This window comes from Pelobates fuscus, chromosome 9 (genome assembly GCF_036172605.1).
Source record: "Pelobates fuscus isolate aPelFus1 chromosome 9, aPelFus1.pri, whole genome shotgun sequence".
In the NCBI taxonomy this organism is placed as follows: domain Eukaryota; kingdom Metazoa; phylum Chordata; class Amphibia; order Anura; family Pelobatidae; genus Pelobates; species Pelobates fuscus.
In genome coordinates, this window is record NC_086325.1 from 12,062,362 (window position 1) to 12,088,018 (window position 25,657).

At 40.8% G+C, this 25,657-nt stretch overlaps 1 protein-coding gene across 1 annotated transcript in view; it reads right to left on the bottom strand.

The window, feature by feature from the left end:
* Positions 1 to 6,326: 6,326 nt before the first annotated feature.
* The window catches only part of LOC134572306 (cytochrome P450 2G1-like), a 32,587-nt gene continuing 13,256 nt past the window's right edge, over positions 6,327 to 25,657 (bottom strand). Inside the window, exons 3-4 of the mRNA XM_063431189.1 lie at positions 15,108 to 15,260; positions 6,327 to 6,577 (exon numbers count right to left, since the gene is read on the bottom strand). Of these exons, the coding sequence (XP_063287259.1) occupies positions 6,348 to 6,577; positions 15,108 to 15,260 (383 nt within the window). The 3' untranslated portion in view covers positions 6,327 to 6,347. The remainder of the gene's footprint in view (positions 6,578 to 15,107; positions 15,261 to 25,657) is intronic.

A 25,657-nucleotide genomic window follows, 5' to 3' on the forward strand; every position in this document is an offset into this window, starting at 1 on the left:
CTGTGTAAATGGCCCTCAAAAAATGGAGCTGCTTCCCGTTCTCCCAGAACATTGATTTTTGTGACCACAGTTACAAACCGCCTCCAGAGAGCCTGTTCTACACCAGACCAGTGGAGCCAGACGGCAGCTGAAGCCCATCATCATCCTCATCTGGTTGTAAGTAGGCAATCTAGTATATTATTCGTGGCACTAATCTCTAATTTACCTCACATTAAAGGGACACTATAGTCCCCAAAACCACTGCAGCTTAATGTAGTGGTTCTGGTGTCTATAGCCTGTCCCTGCAGGCCTTTTATTGTAAACACGGCGGCACTGCAGCACTGTGTTAGTTAACATGGCAGATCATATGGGTGGGGCACTGTGATGTCACATGGGGGGCGGCAAACTTTACTTTTGCCTAGGGCGGCAAAAATCCTTGCACCGGCCCTGCAGACACTGCATCCCTGTGGGTGGACTCGGGGGGGGGGGGAGGATCCGGGTGCAGGCGCCGGGGGAGGACCCGGGTGCAGGCGCCGGGGGGCCCAGACCTTGAGCGTGCATGTGGGGGCCTCCATGTCCGTTTTGCTTGGGGCCCCCAAATTCCTTCAAACGGCCCTGGCTTGGAGATAACTGAGTAGATACAGTAAGAAACTCAATTATCTCCCAAGCAGAGGGGAGGGAATCTGTGGGATGTAACCGTTATCTGATTGGTTAATGCCTAATTGCCTGTGGGCGTCTCCCTTGCAGGGGAGCACTGCATAAAAGCAGAGTACCTGCCATTAAACATCAGTTCTACTTCACCCTCAATCTAGAGTCCTGTCTCTTATTGGAAAACCGCTATATCACTACAAGGGATTGCTATGCTCTGCATACTCCCTTAGCTAATCACTTCTAAGCTCTTGTAAGAGCTTGTTCCTGCTTCACTCTCTTGGAGGAGAGGTTCACACACTGGAACCTGGAGCCTGGTCGTAGGTTCAGGGTGGGTAGGAGATGGTGAGACCCCAACCAAGCTGCGGCGGTTCATGGAGTCTGCGGTGGTTGTGGTGTCTGCAGAGCGCTTGGAGCCCTCTGTAAGCGCTAGGAGCATCCTTCAATGGAGGTACCCAGTCGGGGTGCCAGGTGATCCGTTACAAATAGTTTCATTATAAAGAAAAAAAGTAGCGATATTAGAAAGAGAAAAAAAGTTACATTGGAGCATTAGAGAGGATAGAAGGCATAAAGCCGTTCCTCTCAAAAACACTCCAGAGGTATACCCACAGTTGTGATAGTAGCTTGTGAGGCACAGAAATGTAGTATGGTATGAATAGAAAACAATCTTTATAAAATTAAATTATATTTGTTGAAGTCTATGGACTCATTTACACAAAATAAGTACCGTATATACTCGAGTATAAGCCGAGTTTTTCAGCCCATTTTTTGGGCTGAAAAACCCCAACTCGGCTTATACTCGAGTCAAGGTCTGTATTATGGCAATTTATATTGCCATAATACAGACTGGGGGAGAGGGGGGCTGGCAGAGCTGTAACTTACCTCTCCTGCAGCTCCTGTCAGCGCTCTCCTCCTCCGCGCCGTCCGTTCAGCACCTCGGTCAGCTCCCAGTGTAAATCTCGCGAGAGCCGCGGCTCTCGCGAGACTTACACTGGGAGCTGACAGAGGGAGCTGCACGGACGGCGCAGAGGAGGAGAGAGCTGACAGGAGCTGCAGAACAGGTAAGTTACAGCTCTGCCAGCCCCCCTCTCCCCCCCACTGAACTGCCACTGGACCACCATGGAAGGAGAGCCCCCCTCCCTGCCATGTATCAAGCAGGGAGGGGGGACGAAAAATAAATAAAAATATAAATAAAATAAGAAATAATAATAAAAAATAATAATAATAATAATAAAAAAAATAATAATAAAAAAGGGGGTATAAGGACCACTGTGGGAGGGGGGGTATAAGGACCACTATGGGAGGGAGGGGGTGGGATAAGGACCACTATGGGAGGGAGGGGGGTATAAGGACCGCTATGGGAGGGAGGGGGGGATAAGGACCACTATGGGAGGGAGGGGGGGATAAGGACCACTATGGAAGGGAGGGGGGGATAAGGACCACTATCGGAGGGAGGGGGTGGGATAAGGACCACTATGGGAGGGAGGGGGGGAGAAAAGGAACACTATGGGAGGGAGGGGGGATAAGGACCACTATGGGAGGGAGGGGGGGGATAAGGACCACTATGGGAGGGAGGGGGATAAGGACCACTATGGGAGGGAGGGGGGGATAAGGACCACTAGGGGAGGGGAGGGGGAAGTAAGGACCACTAGGGGAGGGGAGGGGGAAGTAAGGACCACTAGGGGAGGGGTGAGTCAGGACCACTGGGGGAGGGGGGTGAAGGAACACGGGGGTGGGGAGGTAAGGACCACTGAGGGAGGAGGAGGGGAGGTCAGGACATATGGGGGGGGGCAAATATCCTTGCACCGGCCCTACACACACTGCATTCATACACTGCATTCATACACACACTGCATTCATACACACACTGCACTCATACACACACTGCACTCATACACACACACTGCACTCATACACACACACTGCACTCACACACACTGCATTCATACACACACACACTGCATTCATACACACACACACTGCACTCATACACACACTGCACTCATACACACGCTGCACTCATACACACGCTGCACTCATACACACACACGCTGCACTCATACACACACTGCACTCATATTACACACACGCTGCACTCATACACACACACGCTGCACTCATATGCTCACACTGCATTCATTATACACACACTGTAAATAAATATTCAATTAATATATTTTTTTTTAGGATCTAATTTTATTTAGAAATTTACCAGTAGCTGCTGCATTTCCCACCCTTGTCTTATACTCGAGTCAATAAGTTTTCCCAGTTTTTTGGGGAAAAATTAGGGGCCTCGGCTTATATTCGGGTCGGCTTATACTCGAGTATATACGGTAGTTTAAAAAGGAACAAATCTTGTAGACTGTATAAATTCTTGAGAGTACGTGAATGATTCTAAATAAATTGTGTGGAATAAATTGTATAAATGGAGTAATATTCACGTAACACCCACTTAGGAACTACAGGCAGAGAGGGAGTAGATACATAGTTGCAAATATAAAAGAATGAAGTCAGAACATAGGGATATTACACACACGCTGCACTCATACACACACACGCTGCACTCATATGCTCACACTGCATTCATTATACACACACTGTAAATAAATATTCAATTAATATATTTTTTTTTAGGATCTAATTTTATTTAGAAATTTACCAGTAGCTGCTGCATTTCCCACCCTTGTCTTATACTCGAGTCAATAAGTTTTCCCAGTTTTTTGGGGAAAAATTAGGGGCCTCGGCTTATATTCGGGTCGGCTTATACTCGAGTATATACGGTAGTTTAAAAAGGAACAAATCTTGTAGACTGTATAAATTCTTGAGAGTACGTGAATGATTCTAAATAAATTGTGTGGAATAAATTGTATAAATGGAGTAATATTCACGTAACACCCACTTAGGAACTACAGGCAGAGAGGGAGTAGATACATAGTTGCAAATATAAAAGAATATTACACACACGCTGCACTCATACACACACACGCTGCACTCATATGCTCACACTGCATTCATTATACACACACTGTAAATAAATATTCAATTAATATATTTTTTTTTAGGATCTAATTTTATTTAGAAATTTACCAGTAGCTGCTGCATTTCCCACCCTTGTCTTATACTCGAGTCAATAAGTTTTCCCAGTTTTTTGGGGAAAAATTAGGGGCCTCGGCTTATATTCGGGTCGGCTTATACTCGAGTATATACGGTAGTTTAAAAAGGAACAAATCTTGTAGACTGTATAAATTCTTGAGAGTACGTGAATGATTCTAAATAAATTGTGTGGAATAAATTGTATAAATGGAGTAATATTCACGTAACACCCACTTAGGAACTACAGGCAGAGAGGGAGTAGATACATAGTTGCAAATATAAAAGAATGAAGTCAGAACATAGGGATATTGCACACTCATATATATCACTTCCAATATATTGCATTTGATAGCATATAAATGTAGAGGTAAACGTATAGAATTACTCAGTATTAACTATTAACGGTAGAGCATAGGTTAGGGATCGGTGTCTAAGGCAACCGCAACTATGTTGACAGAGGGGAGAGAAAAGAAAACCACCTATTATCTTATAGTCTGGTAGTAATCTCTATATCAAAACAGATGTAAAGGAAAATAAACGACTTGCTTACGTTAATATATTAAATTAAATTAAAGGTCCGTTTGGTAGCGTTCCCTCGCATCAATAGTATGCAGTGCCCCTAATGAGACATTGATATCCCGAAATATACTAAGTCTGCTGTAGCCGTATAGTTGAAAACGTAGAGGTAGGCAAAACCAAAAGAAATTCGGCATTCGATTAAATCAAAGAGCTTTCCTAGGTTTTAGGTAGGAATCCTAGCCATGAGGACAAAGTGACGAAAAAGAAAATAAATGACTTGTACCTAATCGGAAAGCAGAGTGTCCGGGCGAGAAGACGTGAATGCAGATAGCATAAATAGTATCAAATCAGTTGCCTACAAAGATATACAGAGTTGAAGTACAAAGTTACATCTAAATTCCAAACATACCCCTTGAAGTCCAAATAAACTAGCTGCCTAAAATAGTTCCAAAGTGATAGATAGATAGAGATAGCTAGCTAGATAGATAGATAGATAGATAGATAGATGATAGATAGATAGATAGATAGATAGATAGATAGATAGATAGATAGATAGATAGATAGATAGAAATGAAGGCGACATAGAATAGCTGTCCTTACTTTAAAAAAAATGGGAAAAGCGTCTAGACTCGATATTAGAAAGAGGACAGAAGTCTTAAATAGATTGCGCACATACATGATGATGTATTACTCTGTTGGTACAATGTTGAAGTATATATTTTTTTCACTCTCTGGCCTCTGCTGTTACTTTTAATATGTTTGTATTGATTATTATAATGGGATATAGTATGGACGTCCTATATATTCTCTCTATCTAATGTAATAGATATCGAAATATTTTATCTAAATAAGTACACTGCTTTTGAAGTTTTAGACATTTTGTATGGATAACAGATGATGTTTAATTCAGAGATTATATATTTGTCTGTTTGTATGTATGTTATAAAATGAGAAAAAAAACCTATAAAGATTTATTTATTTTTTTAAATTCATAATTACCTTCTCCGTTTTAATGAGGAAAGCGTCAATATAGTCTCTGGGATTGTCAGGATCCAGTGTCTTTTGATGCATGTTAAACCTCTTCTCTATGTAATTCAGTAGCTCTTTCATATACTTAAATATCAGCTGGTGGCGACCAGGAAGGAATATCATGATTCCCGGGAACATATCGTACAACTGAAAGAAATTAGTTAATATCAAGCTTAGAATCCTTAATCATCATATCAGAAGTGGTCATGGTGCCTGGAGTTTGTATGTGAATCTTATCACTATGAAACGCTGAACATACAGAGTTTAACTGCTCTGCTGTCAGACATACCACTTCACCTCTGGATGCATCATTGGGGCATCTTTAGCCAGTCTGGAACAAGACTCTAGGAGGTCTAATGCTAACACCTTAATGCTGTAGGAATTTTAACTTTTGATTATTGGAGATGCTGCTGAGAGGATAAATAACAAATCATAACACGATTTGGGAATATTTTTTTTTAAATGATTGCTTCATTCTCTGGGTTTAGATCAGGTATTGATTTGTCACCTGCTATATACCCTAAAATACAGGTGTGTGTGTGTGTGTTGGCATGTTTTATAGAACTGTCACTGGGTGAAGGAGGTGAAGTTGAGTAAAGGCATTGGGGTGGAGTTCTTAAAATTAGTTTTTGCTTCCCAAAAATGTCTATCTGTAGGTTTGTGATATAACCTGGCATAACCTCTCATTGTGTCAGGGGTACATTGGTTACATGGGTAGAGCCCAACAAGTAAGGTGGCAAAGTGAAATTATGGAAGGACAAACTAGCACCCCACCATCGTTAAACGTCATTGACCACCTCTTTCTAGTTAAGGTTAATACATTTCCCATACGTTGCCATTAATGGTCTGTATATATATATATATATATATATATATATATATATATATATATATATATATATATATATATTATATTGTATATAAGTGACACAGTGTTTGTTTAGCTTAATTTAAAGAATAATTTATGTTTAATTTCTGTGGCAGACTAAATTATACAAATACAGAATATTAAATGAATATATTAAATATTAAATAAAACAAAAAATGAACGCCTTTGAAAACACGTTATCACCTATCATTTAGTCGGTGGACAATATGCTAATGTTAAAATTCATCTGAGGTGTATTATAGACCATTTCCTGTCTTACCTGTCCCCATCGTGAGCTAGCTATTACAAATGTTTCGTTAATCAGGTTTATGACGTTAATGAGCTCCTCGTCCTCATAGTCCTGGCGATTTCCAAACATTAAAGAGAAAATAACATTGCAAACAGCTTTGCTCAGATATTCCCGAGGTTCGAGAATGGCTCCTGTAACGAATGTAAAGTAATCTGATTTGCTGTGTATTATGGAATATAAAAACAACTGTTATAACAAATAGCATTTGCAAACAAAAGTCAAAAATCAATTTACAGTTGACCAGTGGCAAGAACTGGGGAAGTACACCTGTCACAACATGACTCCAATGGCATAAATAGTTATGATAATATTTAAACGGATTTGAAATTTATGTATTAAAATTGCTATTTTTTAGTGTGTGTAATAGAAGGTGTGGTAAACTGCAGTAAGTGTGTTACTCAGGTAGTGTGGGTTATAGGAGTTGTGGGGAGCTGCACCCAGCATGCTGCTCAGGTAGTGTGTGTTATAGGAGGTGTGGTGAGCTGCTAAGGTAGTGTGGGTTATATGAGGTGTGGGGTGCTGCAATGAGCGTCCTGCTCTGGTAGTGTGTGTTATAGGAGGTGTGGATAGCTGCAGTGAGCGTGTTGCTCAGGTAGTGTGGGTTATAGGAGGTATTGGGAGCTGCAGTAAGTGTGCTGCTCAGGTAGTGTGTGTTATAGGACATGTGGGGAGCTGCAGTGAGCGTGCTGCTCAGGTACTGTGGGTTATAGGAGGTGTGGATAGCTGCAGTGATCGTGCTGCTCAGGTAGTGTGGGTTATAGGAGGTGTGAGGAGCTGCAGTGAGTGTGCTTCTCAGGTAGCATGGGTTATAGGAGGTGTGGGGAGCTGCAGTGAGTGTGCTGCTCAGGTAGTGTGGGTTATAGGAGGTGTGGGGAGCTGCAGTGAGTGTGCTGCTCAGGTATTGTGGGTTATAGGAGGTGTGGTAAAATGGAGTGGGTGTGCTGCTAAGGCAATGTGGGTTAAAGGAGGTTTGGGGAGCTGCAGTGAGTGTGCTGCCCAGGTAGTGTGGGTTATAGGAGGTGTGGTGAGATGGAGGGGGTGTGCTGCTCAGATAGTGTGTGTGTTATAGGAGGTGTGGGGAGCTGCAGTGAGCATGCTGCTCAGGTAGTGTGGGTTATAGGAGGTGTGGGGAGTAATACAGTTTTTACCCATTTTCTGAAAACACCAAAAAAACATACGGGAACCTCACAAATACTACACCCCCTGATAGCCCTGATTTGTGTGAATAACATATCCAAAATGTTTTCATCCACAAAATAGTACCAGAGAATCAGGCTGTGCGGTCAGTCTATTTCCAATGATTAAAAAGTACTTTGAATCTACGAACGGGACTGCTCGTGCACTAAGTCAATGTTGAAGTGCGTTCGATAGATTACTTTTACCGAATGGTGCGCTGTTCGTATGGATTTAGTTGAAGTTAGCTGGAGGTGGAAGTTCTAGCAGTGTCATCGAGTGTCCGGTTTTAGTTCCATGCACTCGACGACAAAACACCGCTGGTCGCGTTCGACTAAACAAGATGGTCCCCACCACGTGTTCGGCTATACGAACGGCGACCACCCAGTCGTTCGTCAATTAGGCTGCGGTTAACCACAGCTTCTGGGTGGTTAACAAGCAGCATATTTCCAAGTATGGGTGGTCCGGTACTTCGGCTGTTCGACGGTTCGAAGTACAACTTCGAATCACTTCGGCAGTTCGAAGTGGTATTGGTAAAAGTCCCAGCAGGCAGAAATAATGTCATAGGATCAAATAAGTCATAGGGGTTATAGTTTCAAGGTAAAATATGGTCAATTAGTTCTCTCCATAATCCAGGGGTGAAGTGTCCTTTATCACAACAAAAAGGGGGCGAACACTTTAACCACTGCAGCAAGGGAAAACACCATAACCGCTGGAAATACAGAAGGCTCCTGTTACATAAGGAAATCATAACTGGAGCCTTTTTAAGTATTTCTTTAGCAAAATCGACCATTCCAACAAGGCGCTGGAACGCGGATGTCAAAGACAACCCGGCAGTATATATTCATGAGCTGTTACACGCAACAAAATGGCGCTGGAACGCAAGCCAATACGAAACACTGAAAGGAAACCCGAAAACAGCTGGGAAGCCAAGAAAGATTATCCAATCTCAACAGAGAAAAAGACAGCGCCCACTGAATCACCAATGACTGTAAGGGATTAGCCCTATTTAAAGGACTTGGGGTTTAGGGGAGATAGGCATCTTGACACCTAAGGGTGTATTGATGCATTTTTTACACATTGTTTAATTACATTATTAATATTGTCCCTGAGGAAGACCACTTAAAGTAGTAGAAACGCGTTGGACAGTTATTTTATATTGCTTTTATCAATATTTTTGTAGCAAATACATTTTTCATGGAGCTGAATTTCCTGACACTCTGAAATTTATTGTGGACCAGATCTGCACCTGGATGAACCTAAAGAAAGTGATAGCTTCCCACCATATACCAGGGGAGACACCCCAAGGCACATTCTCTTCAACACACTGTGAGTGCATTCTAAAGAAGGGCAGACATATTGTATCCAACTATTAATTATTTATTGCTGTATATTTATCTTTTGTTTTTTGTAGAGTTATAAATAAATGACTGACTAAGCTAGTAACGACCAAACCATGTCCCTGTTGCTCCACGGACATTCAGGCTAGCTCTAACTCCCCGCCCCCTGCCTCTCTATTCATTACTACCTTGCACATCTGGTTCCCCCTTCTTTTGTAAGATTTCCTAGTTTCTAGTTATTGTTTTTTCTAAGGAGTTTCACACTGGAATTATGGCACTCCCTTCAGGCATGATGAAGTGTCCAAACCTTATCTCAGCGTAACCTGATCCATGACCATGGACAATAAACAACATAAGGAAACCCAGCCAGGTTACATGAGGAAACCCAGCTAGGTTCATGCATCCTCCATTTTCTACGTGACGCACAAACCCAAGCTATCAATTAAGACATGATTAACTTAGCTCCTCATTCTTCACACACCCCGAGCATAAATTCACTCATACCAGCTGATGAATTCTCTCTCCACTACACCACACTGGATAACACCATACAAGCAATTTTTCATGCAGGCAAATACACTTGGCATAGAAAAAATCAACATCAGTCAAATTACTACCAATCCACATGTCCCTATGGCACATTCATAGCGTCAAATAGAGGGACAATTACTACTTCACTATCAGGCTTACATTCGAATCCAGACACAGCCCAAAATTATTTGAAACACTCTGATGGCTACTCCTAAATATTGTCAGGTGTCCCACTGTGACTCATTACCTGGACAACTTTCTGTAGGTGGAAATAAGTACTCACACGCCATAAAGCATCCACATCACACCGGCCCTCTTTTCCACTCTGGGGATCCCTCTCTCTCTCGACAAGACCCTAAGCCCCACGACCAAACTGTTGTTACTGGGTAATTCGTTGGTTACGATGTCATTGCGGGTAGGCATCCCAGATGAGAAGCTACTATGCATCAGGAAAAAATTTGATTGTTTCCTTCATATTGGTTTGTGTACACATGGGGATCTTCAATCATTACTGGGATCCCTCATTTGCTATGCAAATCATTCCGCATGGAAGATTGTTCATCTATAGGCTACTCTGTCTAATATCTGGCTTGGCCGATGTTCCATCCACAACCCCTGGCCAGAGGTGACCTTATCATGTGGTACCAATTCCTTCTATATTGGAACGGTATCTCTGTGTTCATCCCCCTGTTGTCAAAACAATAACCTGTAATATGGACAATCACTGCCGCCCTTACTTGCATGCCTTCAAAGAACATCTGCTCTGTTTGGTATCTATCTCATTGTAGTGGCTGCCCACACCGGAGCTTATCTTTGGGCCGGGAAGGCAGTAGAATACTTTACAGAAAACATAGCGGCATGTGAGATAGTCAATAAAGGGCGCTCCTCCACTTTGACCGTAATGAGTTTGGTCAAAAAAATTACCTGGCTTGCCGCCAGTTTTATTTAAAATGTGAACACATCCCGGGTATTACCAACACTGCAGCTGAAACTATGTCCTGTTCTTGCTTACAGAAATATTTCAGGTTCCTTCCCTCTGCCAACAGGCGCCCAATCCAGATCACCAGTATTTCTGGAGGTTGTCATGGTCTGACCAACTTCATGGCTCTTCAAACACCATGACAGCTTATGATAGGGCATTGGTAGTATTCCACAGGTGTTCCTTTTGCCATCTTCATCTAAAACTAGCCCATATACCATCAAGCTTTAACTTACAGGGATTCAGAATCATGTGTTCACCACCTATTCCTATCACACATCCCTAAGTCACATCTTACCCCATCAAAGCATTCTCAATTGCATCGATAACACCTACCTGACAAACCAGACAAAAAGTCCAGAGAATTTAATTTGCACGCCCTATATAACCCTGTAACTTTACAAAACACCATAAAACCTATACATAGGGGGTACTGTTGTACTCGGGATACTTTGCTAAAAACTGTAAAACTAATCATAATGATATCATCAGTGAAAGTGCAGGTTTTGTGTAAAAACTGCAAAAAACAAATAAATGCTAACTTTGGTCATAGCTTGTGACTAAGTGGCTATTAAAAAATATCCGACATGTGCCATTTCCAATACCCTGGGTTGAGCACTTTTTCAAATGGTATGCCAAGATGGGGGTAATTCTCATTCCTGTGGTGCCATACGGTCTCAAAGGCAATATAACCAATTAGTCAAATTTCAATGGGCAAAAACTGAAATGGGCAAGTCTTATATTTTTCTGAAACACCATGAGACCTGTACATGGTGGATACTGTTGACAATGTAGTGAGACATTACTGAACACAAATATGAGTGTGTTAGAGCAGTAAAATTTAGAATGCTGATGATATCATGGGTGAAAGGGCAGTTTATTTGTGAAATGCTAAAAAACTAATATGAATGCTAACCTTGGCCAGGTTTGAGACTAAGTGGCTACTTAAAAAAGACTAGGAATAGCCAATTTTAAATACTCTGGGTTGTCAATTTTTACAAATGGTATGCCATGCTGGGGTTCATTTTCATTCCTGGACTATCATACAGTCCCATAGGCAACATAGGTCCATCAACCCAATCTGGCAAATTTCAATTTGTAAAAAGAAAAAACGGGGAAAGCCCTATAATGACCCTGTAACTTTCCAAAACCCAATAAAACCTGTACTGTTGTACTCGTGAGACATTGCTGAACACAAATATGTGAATTGTAGTGTGTTAACAGTGTTATAACATTCACTGTTAAAATGTCATGCAGAACTTGAAAAATAACAATATTTTTTTAATTTCTCAGATTTTTTATATATTTGTTTTCACATTGAATTAAGTTTCATATATGAATATTTGATGTGAAATGAATAAAATGATATATAATAATGGGTGCACTTAATATGAAATAAGTAAATATGGTTGAACAGAGACAAATTCCAGGTTTTGTTATTGATTAGAACGTGAACAATTGCCTTCGTTCATAAGGGGTTAAGGTCAAAATAGCTGAACCTGAAAATAATCTCTCAGTAAGCTAGGTAGTCAGTTTAGAAAAATGGACACAAAATAACGGGAGCCCCTTAGAACAGGAGGTCCCTAAACGGAACTCTGGAGACACAGAGATAGACCCCTATCTAGAAAAACTCTAGTGGAAAACGAAAAGGATCTGTACAATAATGTTGTGGAGGTCGTATCTAGTACTGAGTCAAGTGAGAGGGGCAGGAAGAGCATAGTATCGGGATCCCGTGGGCGGCTGCGAGGGGAGGCTGCAGTCCGCTCGCGGCACTCACCCTCCAGCCGTCCGCGGTCCCCTTCTCCTCTTGCGCTCGGCGAGCAGCATCCTCCCAGCCTCGGATGACGCCCGCGTCTTCCTCTTCGTCCCCCAGCGGCAGCATGCATGACGCTGCACGCTGGGAGACCGCCCAGTTTTGTAAACGCCGGGGTCAGCCACCTGACCCGGCGTTAAAGGCACAGTACCTCAATCACAGTGGGAGGTATAGATATCTCCCACGTGTGATTGTTAACTCTGATTGGAAATTATCCAATCAGAGTTAAGCAATGGGTTTCAAGACTTACCTTTCCTGTGTCTCTCTGCCCTGTTGTGGTCTTTGCTTTCTAGTATTGCTGTTCTACTTGTGGTTCTCTCTGGTTTACGTACTCTCTGGCTTGTTTATCCGACCTTGTGACTTTCTCCTACCCTTTGACCTCGGCTTGTCTCTCGTTATTCTGTCTTCTGGTCCCCCTTCCTCGGCTTGTCTGCTGACTATTCTTTGTGTGCTTAGCCCGGCCACTCTAAGGTCCGGTACTGCACCTTTTCTGTGTGTGTGTTAGCGTGTTTTGGTTCCCAGAATCGTGACACATAGGGGGATAGGTTGATAGGAGCAACAGAAGGTAGGGAGATAAATGACAGCTGAGAAGAAACTAACAGCAGCGTTAAACACCACACTAAACCCTATATGATAAGCTCCTATACCCAACTCCAACCTCCCATAGGATATAGGTAGGTAACCGAAAAAATCTCTAGAGGTAATCCCCCAAGTAGAGTAAAGCCATATTGCAAGGTAGATAAAATAAAAATAAAACCTAAACCTAGGAATACCTCAGTGCCGTTGGAGATTCCACTAGTACCTACCTAGATACCGCTGTCTTCCTGCCCCTCGTTGCTGTACAGATCCTTTTCACTTTCCACTAGAGTTTTTCTAGATAGGGGTTTATCTCTATGTCTCCAGAGTTCCATTTAGGGACCTCCTTTTCTAAGTGGCTCCTGTTATTTTGTGTCCATTTTTCTATTCTTGTAGCGGTTACCCCGATGAGTAGAGGGGTTCCCACCGCTAGAGGGTGTCCTTCTCCCTACTGTGAGGGGTATTCACAGCATTCCAGTAGTCATCCCAAGAAGTGAAGCTTTTACAAGAGCTAGTGTGATAGCTGTATAGCCATTTCCCCCCAATAAGAGACAAGACTCTAGATTGAGGGTGAAGTAGAACTGAATGTTTAATGGTACAGCTGTTCTTTTATACAGTATTTCCCAACACGGTTTCTGCCCAGGTGGACCTTGTGGGGCACAGGACATGAAATTCACAACAATAAAAACAGAGTTTTACACTTGAACATTCCCAGTTACTGTACACTAGACCTCCCCTCTGTTTGGGAGATAATTGAGTTAATTACTGTATTAACTCAATTATCTCCAAACGAAAAATGCAAGTTTTTACCAAATTTTACAAACACCCCAAAAACATATGGGAAACACATAAATTATATATCCCCTGACAGCCCTGATCTGGGGGAACAACATATTGAGAAATCACCCAGATCGGATCAGGGGTTTGAAAGTTAGGTGGAAGTCTCTTTTGACCGACCGCACTCATGTTTTCTTGCCCCAAATAGCTCCAGAGAATTAGGCTGTGCGATCGGTCTCTTTTGTATAATAAAAATCCAATAAAAGAGTCGAATGGGGCTGTTCGTGCACAGTAGTATTGAATACAATTAGTTCGGCCATTGTATCTAACGAACGGCGCTCCATTCGTGCATTAACTTGTCAAACAGAACGAGGAGTGGAAGTCTCAGCAGTGTTCGTTCCGTCGAGTGTCTGATTTTAGTTCCATACACTCAACGACAAAACACCGCTGGCCGCATTCGTATTCCAATATGGCTGCTGCCACGTGTTCGTGTAGACGAACGCCGACCACCCAGTTGATCATTTAGAATGTTAGGGGTGTTCATGGTTTTGGAGGTGTTAATAAGGGCAGTTAGGTTAACAAGCGCCACGCTCCTGTTCTGGGTGGTCAGTCGTTCGGTAGAAAATTAGTTATTCAAACAGCCATTAGTACAATAAATGTGAATCTGTTTCAGACAAAAGTTTTAAATTCAGGGACAGAGGGTTTGTCACAATTCTATTTAGGGTTACCACCTTCCTTGGAACTCTGAAATAGGCTCCCTGAGGTCCCAGCTCTGGATTCCACTTTTAGGAACTTAGTTCTCGTTTTTTCATCCTTATTTTCTAGGGAGTCAGTTTGGCTACTTTGGCCATTAATTTTTTTAATTAGCTGTGTATTATCTTTGAATTCTCACTTTATTAAATACTTCAAACTGTAGAATCAGTAAACATTGACAAATCTATTATGTGACATTTACAAAAAAATGAAAAATTTGGGGAGCAAGATAAGATAAATCTAAAGTTAGTTGATAGGCTCTCTAACATTTTTATTAATATTCTAGAATGTTAATCATATCTTCTGGATGTATAACATATGGGATTGTAATTATTGTGTTAAAAAACGAAAATATGAAATGTTACCCTGTGTGATACAGCTGTATTTATTTTGCATCACTTGCTAAATTGTAAATCCTTCAATAGTTTTGCTATCTAGTAAATACAATTTACAAATAATCCAATACTAGTAGACATATTTCCAAACGATTTATCTACAAACATTCCTGTAGACTTTCTGGTAACTTCTGAAGATAAATCATTTGGAGAGTTTTGTTAACAGAATTAAATAATCTGGAGAGTTTTTCTAATAGTATTGCACTATTTGGAAAGTTTCCTAAATTGAGGCATTAGTTTGGAAAAATTAAACTTTACTTTTTATTTTGTCCTGTTTCAGTAAGCTAGAAATATTTTCATAGAATACGTTCTCATTTCTCAAACCTTTGGTTCTTTTTAACTCTGCAACCAGACAAGTGACTTCCTCCAGAATTCTTTCTTCTGTGCTTCTCTTCCCCATCCCAAAATCTCGTAAGGCAGAGAGAGAAAAACGTCGGAGTTCTCGCCATCGGTGCATATTGCTGGCAAAAGCTATTCCTAGTTTGTAAAGGATGTAACAGTAAAAATATGTTATGCTAATTAAAATTTAGCTAAACAGATTTAATATTATGGGCCAAGAAAAATAAAGTAGGCAGCATACATAAGTAAAAGGAGTTAAACCAAAATAATTATCAGTACACCACAAATAAAATCTCCCCCTCTAAAAAGTGTGCTCACCAACAACACTAAATTGTATAACATATATCGAGTATAAACAAAAAAGAGAGAAAGAGAGTTGGGTAAAAATTGCCCTTCAACTAATAATATAAAAAAAAACTTACAATGAATATAGAAATATGAAGTAGATCAATTCAAAGGTAAAAAAATATATAATTTACAACCAATAAATGTAATAATAATGGTTGCACTTACAAGATAAAAAAAACTAACTCTGGTATGTTATACATACCTCTGTAGTAGGCTGTTAAATGTATCTACCAACTATAGGATGTAGAAGTGGTTTAAATAAATAAGTAAAATGAGTCAAAATAATGAATAAAATATAATAACAACAACACAGCATTTCATCTTATGGTAAACCTTCCTAGGGCATGTGGTCACTTACAAATGCAGGTTTAAATTTTGAACTCTATAGGGATCCCCCTCTGCAATTCCTGGCCTTTTTCTTTCTTAATTGTGAGCCAGGTTGTTGGTATATGCCTGAGCCCTACAGTAAGGAAACAGATAGTGCAACAAATGCTAATGCCGGTCATTGATTATGGGGATGTAGTGTATGCACCCGCACTGCAAACCCACCTGTGATGGACCGCCTGCACCCCGACCGGGTACCTCCGTCAATCGCTGCTTCCTAGTACTTTAAAGTGCCATAAGCACTGCACTGGAACACCATAACTACCGTAGACCCCACGAACCGCCGCAGCTTGGTTGGGGTCTTGCCGTCCTCCACCAACACTAGACCCAAGACAAGGATCCAGCTTACACTGGGTAGACCTCTCCTAGTCCAGAGAGCACAGCAGGAACAGCTCTTACAAGAGCTTAGTGATTATACTCAGGGGAGTATAGTGATTATAGCAATCCCCAGAGTGTATGTAGTTCTCCAATCCCCCAAACAAGAGCCTAAACTTCATGAACACCAGACTCTTTAATGGGAGCCAAAGCTGGCCTTTTATGCAAGTCCCAAAAGGTTGACGCCCAGGTGGACTTGTTGGGCACAGGGACACAAAGTGTACAAGCCAATAGAAACAATGTGACAATGAATAACACTCCCACATACAGTACACAATCCCTCCCCTCTGCCTGTGATACAATTAAGGCAGATAATACTTTAACTTAATTATCCCCAGGCAGAAAAAACACACATTGTTATAAAGTCCAATAAGTACCCCAAAATACAACATATCCCCATAAACATCCCCTGATAGCCCTGATCTGGGTGAACAACATATCCAAAAATCACCCAGATCAGAGCCCGGTTTCAGGAAATTCCTGGAAGTCTCTTTTTGGCCGACCACATGCATGGTTTCATGCCCAAAACAGTTCCAGAGATTTAGGCTGTGCGGCCGGTCTATTTTGAACAGTCAAAGTACAGTTCGAATTGTCGAACGGAATGGTGAATGGACATAGTTAATGCGTGTCCCTTGTTCGTAGGCTTCAACTTACCGAACGCCATTTGACTCCCGTTCGAATTGTCAAAGTTTCCTGGAAGGTAACTTTTCAGTGGTATTCGTGCCGTCGCATGTCCGATTTGAGTTCCATGAACTCAACAACAATACCCCGCTGAACCCATCCGACTAAATAAAATGGCCACCGCCACGTGTTTGAATGTCAAATGGCGGCCACTTCGACTACTTCAACACTTCGACTGTATCTGAAGTGCCACTTTGACTACTTCGATAGTTCGAAGAAGCCATTTTTCACAGTCCCAATAGGCACAACTAGGGTCTCTCAGCCAAAATAAAACAAATGGGCCATAGTCACAGAGTAAAAGGCTGGCAAGTAGTTCCCTCCAAGAACCAGTGGCGAACTTGTTTTGTCACACGACCTTAATAAACTTAATACAGTTATAGATATGCTATATAATTCATTCTACCGCTTTGTAATATAATGTAATTACTTTACCCACTACTGTGACATGTTAAAAGAGCTAAACTGGCTGTCGCTAGAATCCCGACGCACTCTTCATCTTTCCAGCCTTGTGCATAAGAGCATTTCTGGGAAGCTCCCACCCTACCTGAGTAGAAGGCTCTCCCCTGCTGTTGAAATCAACCAATCAGGGAGTTATGAGTCAAATTACACAGCGTGGAAAAATTCCAAAGGAGATTTTAGAAAAAAGACGACATCAAATGGTAAGTTGTATTTCTTTTTTTTACAGGTACTCAGTTATTGTTCCCCCCTCACTATTTTTAGTAACATTTTTATTTAGGGGCCCCCACCCGCCGCTTAGGTGTGGGGGCTAGGGCGGAGGTCAATAGGTCCCCCATATTAATATTTAGGGCCCCTACCCACCACTCCAGGGTGGGGGCCGGGGGGAGGACAATAGTTCCCCCCCTTATTCTGACTTAGTGCCCCCACCCGCCGCCAATGGGTGGGGGTCGGGGGGGAGGACAATAGGTCCCCCCCTATTCTGCTTTAGGGCCCCCACTCACCGCTCAGGGCATGGGTGGGGGCTCGGGAGGGGGGGCACAGGCTTTTTTTTTTTTTTTTTAACAGTGAGCAGCCACAGGCTGCTAACTGTTTACTAGACATGCCCCGACTCGCAGTATAGCAAATAGGGGCAGAATTTACTAATACTAAGTAATCTTTACTTAGTATTGGTAAATTTGACTGAAAGACCAATTTAGGTATTTCAGCCTTTTGGTAGATAGCTCCCTAATACCGTGGGAATTAGGGATTTATCTACTAAGTGGCTGCAAGAGAACATCCGAAGTCTCAAAGTGCCAAAGTTCCGAAGTGCTGAAGTTCCAAATTGTTGAAGTGCCGAAGTTCCGAAGTGTCGAAATGCCGAAGTTCCGAAGTGTCGAAGTGCAGAAGTATTGAAGTTCCAAAGTGTCGAAGTGCCGAACCGAAGTTCCAATGTCCCAAATTTCGGAATGCCGAACCGAAGCCGAATATTTTCCCCATGCATATCTCTATTACAAGCTGTCTTATGCTGAATTTGCCTAATGGCTGTAGTGGATCCTAAAACTTTTATCCTGTATGTAAATAGCGTTATTGTTTTGCGCTCTGATCCACAGTATCAGTCTGTTCCTTTTAATGATACTTACTCACTACTACTGTGTGGCACTATGAAATATTTGTTTTCTCTCTAAAAGCATAAAAATGTTGATCTTCAAACCCATTTTTCACATTATTATAAAGCGTATAAACCTTCCTTTAACATATTGAAGCCTATTGCCTATAATGTGAGACAGCCGATTGGTCTATAGATGGCTGACTGGGTTGGGATTTAAATTTGCTGGGTCTGTGAACTCTGTACGTGCCTAAGTAAAGTACGTTTGAATTTGGTTCCCCACTCAGTTAAAATCAGCTGAAATTTGAAAGTCTGTTCTTTATTATGTTACAGCTGCTAATTTTATGAACGGTTGAAGCTCGGTGTTGGTTTGCTGATCTATTTTAAACTTCTTGACTGGTGAATCTTTCCCTATCACATTGGCACAATTGGATGGCTGAGCAGGATGAGAGTGGATGCTGCACTAAGCTTAAAGGGACACTATAGTCACCAAAAGTCGTTTTTGTGTATAGATGATGTCCCTGAATTTTCATTGCTCAAGTCAATTCAAAAAATTCATGGCAGAGAATTGAGCAGTGAGACTCTAGGGTCATAATCTATACTCCAAAACTGCTTCATTAAGCTAAAGTTGTTTTGGTGACTATAGTATCCCTTTAAGTCTGTTGGAACTCTGTAATTAATGTCTACTATGCTTTACAGCATATAACCTATGGATGGCAAAGCATGGTGGCAGTTGAATTCTTAAGTAGTTAAAATCAGCTGGAAGCTTGACAATCAAGAGTGTTTAATTATTTTACAGCTACAATTTGAAAGTATCAGAGGAACCACTGAGTGTATTCTCACACACAAAGGGCTTTATTGCTAAGTTTTGGTTTCAAGATGAGGCTTGTCTTCCCCTTTGGGTCTACAGGGTTCAGTTTTTTTCTGTTAATTTTCTGCATGAATTATATTGAGGTTTGTTTTGTTTTGTTTTGTTTTTGTCTTTTTGTGTTTGTCTTGGGGAGAAGATGCTGGTGGAGGGAAGGGGACCCATGTAGGACTATTATGATTAAATTTGCCTCTCTGAACATCAGGGGAATGAATACCCCAAAAAAGAGAATTATTTTCTGGATTAAAAAAAAGAAAATATATATATATGTAGAATACAAGAAACATACCGGTTCACTGGTTGTCCACAGATAAAGATGGACATAGCTACCCTAATGTCTAGTAGACTCGCATTTAAACTGTTACACCAAGAATTGGACTCCGAATGCAGATTTCATATTCTCATATGTAAAATTACTAATCAAATCTATACAATTGCAAATGTTTATTCCCCCAACCACACCCCGACAAGGTTAATGCAGAGGATTGGTTTTCCAGCGGAGAGGATAAGGAGTGGCAGAAATGCCTCTGCCACGTGTTCCTAAAGGGGCCTGCTAGCTAGCCTACTGCCCAAAGACTATGGGCCCTGCAAAAACCCTGTTAAAAGACTTAGTGCGTGCCATTTTCCCATGCTGTTCCGGAACCGAACAGGCGCACGAACGAGACCCGGGAGCTTGTTAAGCCCAACTGACACCTCTTAATAATTCTAACCGCAGTGTTCTAATTGTTCGTCTGGGTGGCTGCAATTCGTATGAACGACCACGGCGTGGCGACCATCTTGTTCGCATGAACGCAGGCAGCGGTGTTTAGTAGTCAAGCTCATGGAACTCAAATCAGACACGGAAACTCCCAAACACCGCTGGACTTCCATCATTGCCTGCATTTGGATTCTACACCACCTAGAAGGGCAATGTTTGGTGTAATCATTCGTCTGAATGAGGGGAACAAGCTCCACAGTATGACTATTGACGTTTGGTAGTTTGTTTGTTTTTAAACTACCGAACTTGACCAATTGTTAGCACTGATTTCATGTAACTGTTTTGTCGGTCAAATTATGACTTCCATAGAAATCCCGAAGCCCTGAACCGATCTGAGTGATTATTGGATATGTTGGTCACCCATATCGGCGCTATCAGGGAATGCAACTGTTGTGGGGTTTTCATGTGTTTTGGGGGTACTTTTGGGGTGTCTGAAAAATGTGTGTTTTTCTGTACCTGGAGATACTTGAGTTAGTACAGTTCCTGACTCAGTAATAAATAAGTAATAAAAAAAAAATAATCTCTCAGGCACAGAGGAGGAGTTTGTAACTTGTATACATTTGAAGCCTGTGTTTCCATAAAACAGTCTTCTCCCAGCATTAAGCCTTGGCTCATGTGTGGGGGTTATGGAATATTGGTGCTATTTTACCTTGTGGTTTATTTTTGGTTCCTGTATTGGGAAAAAGTGTATCCATGGCAGTGATACCTTGACAGACCGCCACAGGAGGTTTTTTTTTTGGGGGGGGGGTTGATTTTAATTGTTTATAGCACCCTACTTTAGATAGTAATAGTCTAAATTAAGAGGATAAGCAGTGCCATGTTGTGAATCTTGCTAAACGTTTTACCGAAATATTGAGGATCAATGGCCTTTTAGTCTTATGGTGTGTTTGGCATCCGCAAGAGAAGAATTGCTCCTGTTTCTCATTCTCCTACTAAGTCTACAATTGATTATTTTTGACTGAGAGAAATATGTCCAAATTGATTTAAAAAATGTATGATAAATTTGTAAAAACAAGATCTTATTGAAGATTAACTGACCGTATTTTGCAATATAAACTATTTTTAAATCTGATCAAGGAAGCTTCAACGTTTAGTTTTTTTTTAAAGAAAAAATTATGTGGTGTACTTATAAGTGTGCGATCAGAGGACATCTTATCAAATTGTGAACTCAAATAAAATGCTGAAGTAACTTGACTCTTGTCAAACTATATATAGAGCTGGACAGTTTGGATAGAGAAAACAGGGGTAAGGACCAGATTGGTTTCATTAAAAGCAAATCTTCTACTTATAATGTCAAAAGACTCATCAAATTTCTGGACATGGCACAGTCAGGCTGAAAGCCTATTTTGGCCCTGTCGTCGGATGCCTAGAAGGCCTTTGACAGAGTCAGAATGGGACCTCCTTGGTAAGTTTTGGAGGCATTTGGTCTCTCCAGAAAAATAAGGAAACCTATAATGCCTTATATACTGTCCCTATGGCTAGAGTAATAGGCAGTGTCTTTTCTCAAGACTGGTTCCCATTGAAAAACGGAACCAGACAAAGTTGTCCACTCTCTCCAAAACTTTATCTAATGGTAATTAAAACTCTAGCTTTGGCAATTAGGGCAGATAACCAGATTAAAAGATTCCCAGTTCAGTCTAAAAATGTAAAAACTATTATGTATGTGGATGGCGTAGTACAAACAATCTGTGAACGATCACTTATTTGGGCAGATGTATGTTGATTATTTTTTTTCAATTCATTATTACCACTCTCCTGGTTACTGTATCTACACAGATAAGAAAAATATTATTGGATAAATATTGTTAAATCAGGTTTTTTATATGATTGGGCATATAAATTATAAGTGAACCTGACAAATGAATTAATTACAATTTCCTGCCATTATTGAGATATACTAATAAAAAACTTAAGGAATGGAAATTGAGAGAAGTGTCAAGGAGGAGAATCAATATCAAGTCATATATGCTTCCAAAATGGATCTCTCTCTTTTGTATGGTCCCTGTGCCTTGTCCAGAAATTTTGCTATATTTGGTTCAGTCTCTTTTTTAATAAATAGTTTGTCTTGATAAATGCCCTAGCATTAATGCAAGTCATTTGGTATTGAACTTAATTAAGGGGGGTTGGGAGTACCCCAGATAAAGCAATACTGGAAATCTCATACCCTTGCTCATATTGATAACCCTGTAGATCTTTAACAACTGTTCATGATCTACCCTAGCACTTCAGACAAATGCTGGAGATGTTTTACTTTAACTTGTGGCTTGGTGAATGGTGTTGGGAGCAAGGATTTGGCTTTATTGCTCATGGTAGCTCTGTTTGGAACGGAAATAAACTGTACAAAAAAGATGGTTTGCATCTTTCTCAAAAGGGAACAAATGTTCTCAGTGAGCAGTTCAGAGGTTTTGCTAAGATGTATTTAAACTAGGAGGGGGGGGGCAAAAGGGTGATAAAACATCAATCCAATTGTCCCCCAAAACAAGGACAGAAGGTACCTGTAGCAAGTGTGTTAAAAAATGATAAGCTTAGAGTCATGTCTACAAATGCTCGCAGTTTAGGGAATAAGATCCATGAACTTGTGGCAATAATGGCAACTGATAGTGTAGATTTAGTCGCTGTTACTGAGACATGGTATAATGAAAAAAATGACTGGGACATAGCAATACCAGGGTACTCTTTATATAGAAAAGACAGGGAAGGCAAGAAAGGGGGAGGGGTGGCCCTGTATGTGAAGGATAGCATAAAATCTAGCCTAATAAAGGTTAGTGAGACGAACATAGAGTCCATTTGGGTTACGTTAGAATTTGGTAATCACACAGTAGTTCGTGTAGGTGTGATTTATAGGCCCCCAGGACAAATTGAAGAGTTAGATAATCTACTAGTTGAATAAATAGCTAAAATGACAATGAAGGGGGAAGTTATCACCATGGGTGACTTTAATCTTCCTGATGTGAATTGGAAAACAAAAATAGCTACTTGTGCCAGAAGCACACAAATTCTAAACTCCCTACTGGGATTGTCTCTAAAACAAGTCGTTGAGGAGCCAACTTGTAAAGAGGCCATACTAGATTTAGTGTTAACAAATGGAGATTTGGTATCAGATATTACTGTAGGTGAAAGTTTAGGATCCAGTGATCATCAGTCAGTGTGGTTTAATATAAGAACAGTGACTGAGTCACACCACACAAAAACAAAAGTTTTAGACTTTAGAAAAACAGACTTTTCTAAAATTAGAATATGTGTAAAGGAGTCATTATCAGACTGGAGCAACTTAAATGGAGTCCAAAATAAATTGGATTATTTAAAAGCTGCACTACTGAAGGCAACAGAAAATTGCATTAGGCTTGTCAGTAAAAGCAAAAAATTCAAGAAACCACTGTGGTACTCCGCAGATGTGGCCAAAATAGTAAAAAACAAAAAGTTAGCATTTAGTAATTATAAAAAACCCAGAGTGAGGAAGACAGAATGACCTATAAGATTAGGCAGAAAGAGGCTAAGCAAGTTATAAGAGCTTCCAAATCACACACAGAAGAGAAAATAGCACAGTCAGTAAAAAAGGGGGACACAACTTTTTTTAGATACATAAATGAGAAAAGAAAAGTAAAACAAGGATTAGTTAGATTAAAAACAAAAGAAGGAAGGTATGTAGATGAGGATAAAGGTCTAGCTGACTGCCTCAATGAATATTTTTGTTCGGTATTTACAGCTGAAAATGAAGGAAAGGGACCTCTGTTAAAAAAAAGGATAAATGAGTCATTTATTACACGTGAGTTTACAGAGGAAGAGGTTCTATTTCAACTGTCAAAAGTAAAGACAAATAAGTCAATGGGACCTGATGGAATACACCCAAAGCTATTAAAAGAGCTTAGTGGTGTACTAGCAAAACCATTAACAGATTTATTTAACCAATCATTGTTAACAGGAGTAGTCCCAGAAGATTGGAAGTTAGCGAATGTTGTGCCCATTCACAAGAAAGGTAACAGGGAGGAGTCTGGCAACTATAGGCCAGTAAGCCTTACTTCAGTAGTGGGGAAAGTGATGGAAACCATGTTAAAGGATAGGATTGTTGAACATCTAAAAACACATGGATTTCAAGATCAGAGACAGCATGGGTTTACTTCAGGGAGATCATGCCAAACTAATCTTATTGATTTTTTTGATTGGATAACTAAAATTATAGATCAGGGTGGTGCAGTAGACATTGTTTACCTAGATTTCAGTAAGGCTTTTGACACTGTTGCACATAGAAGGCTTATCAATAAACTGCAATCTTTGAGTTTGGATTCCAATATTGTTGAATGGGTAAGGCAGTGGCTGAGTGACAGGCAACAGAGGGTTGTAGTCAATGGAGTATATTCGAAGCTTGGGCTTGTCACCAGTGGGGTACCTCAGGGATCTGTACTTGGACCCATTCTCTTTAATATTTTTATTAGTGATATTGCAGAAGGTCTTGATGGTAAGGTGTGTCTTTTTGCGGATGATACTAAGATATGTAACAGGGTTGATGTTCCAGGAGGGATAAGCCAAATGGCAAATGATTTAGGTAAACTAGAAAAATGGTCAGAGTTGTGGCAACTGACATTTAATGTGGATAAGTGCAAGATAATGCATCTTGGACGTAAAAACCCAAGGGCAGAGTACAGAATATTTGATAGAGTCCTAACCTCAACATCTGAGGAAAGGGATTTAGGGGTGATTATTTCTGAGGACTTAAAGGTAGGCAGACAATGTAATAGAGCAGCAGGAAATGCTAGCAAAATGCTTGGTTGTATAGGGAGAGGTATTAGCAGTAGAAAGAGGGAAGTGCTCATGCCATTGTACAGAACACTGGTGAGACCTCACTTGGAGCACTGTACACAGTACTGGACACCATATCTTCAGAAGGATATTGATACCTTAGAGAGAGTTCAAAGAAGGGCTACTAAACTGGTTCATGGATTGCAGGATAAAACTTACCAGGAAAGGTTAAAGGATCTTAACATGTATAGCTTGGTGGAAAGACGAGACAGGGGGGATATGATAGAAACATTTAAATACATAAAGGGAATCAACACAGTAAAAGAGGAGACTATATTTAAAAGAAGAAAAACTACCACAACCAGAGGACATAGTCTAAAATTAGAAGGACAAAGGTTTAAAAATAATATCAGGAAGTATTACTTTACTGAGAGGGTAGTGGATGCATGGAATAGCCTTCCAGCTGAAGAGGTAGAGGTTAACACAGTAAAGGAGTTTAAGCATGCGTGGGATAGGCATAAGGCTATCCTAACTATAAGATAATGCCAGGGACTAATGAAAGTATTTAGAAAACTGGGCAGACTAGATGGGCCGAATGGTTCTTATCTGCCGTCACATTCTATGTTTCTATGTTTCTATGTTTCTACTTAGAGAGGAGGGTTTTTGTCTCTACTTAAAAAAAACAATAGATTCTGTAGCGGACACCTCGACCGGTTACCTCCAATTGTCTTGCTTCAGCCAGTCAGGAACCATTTACAGTATCAAGAGACCCATTTCCACCCCCAGTAACTGGACGACACACAGTCCTGGAGGTACAACACAATTTTATTGGCTACACATGG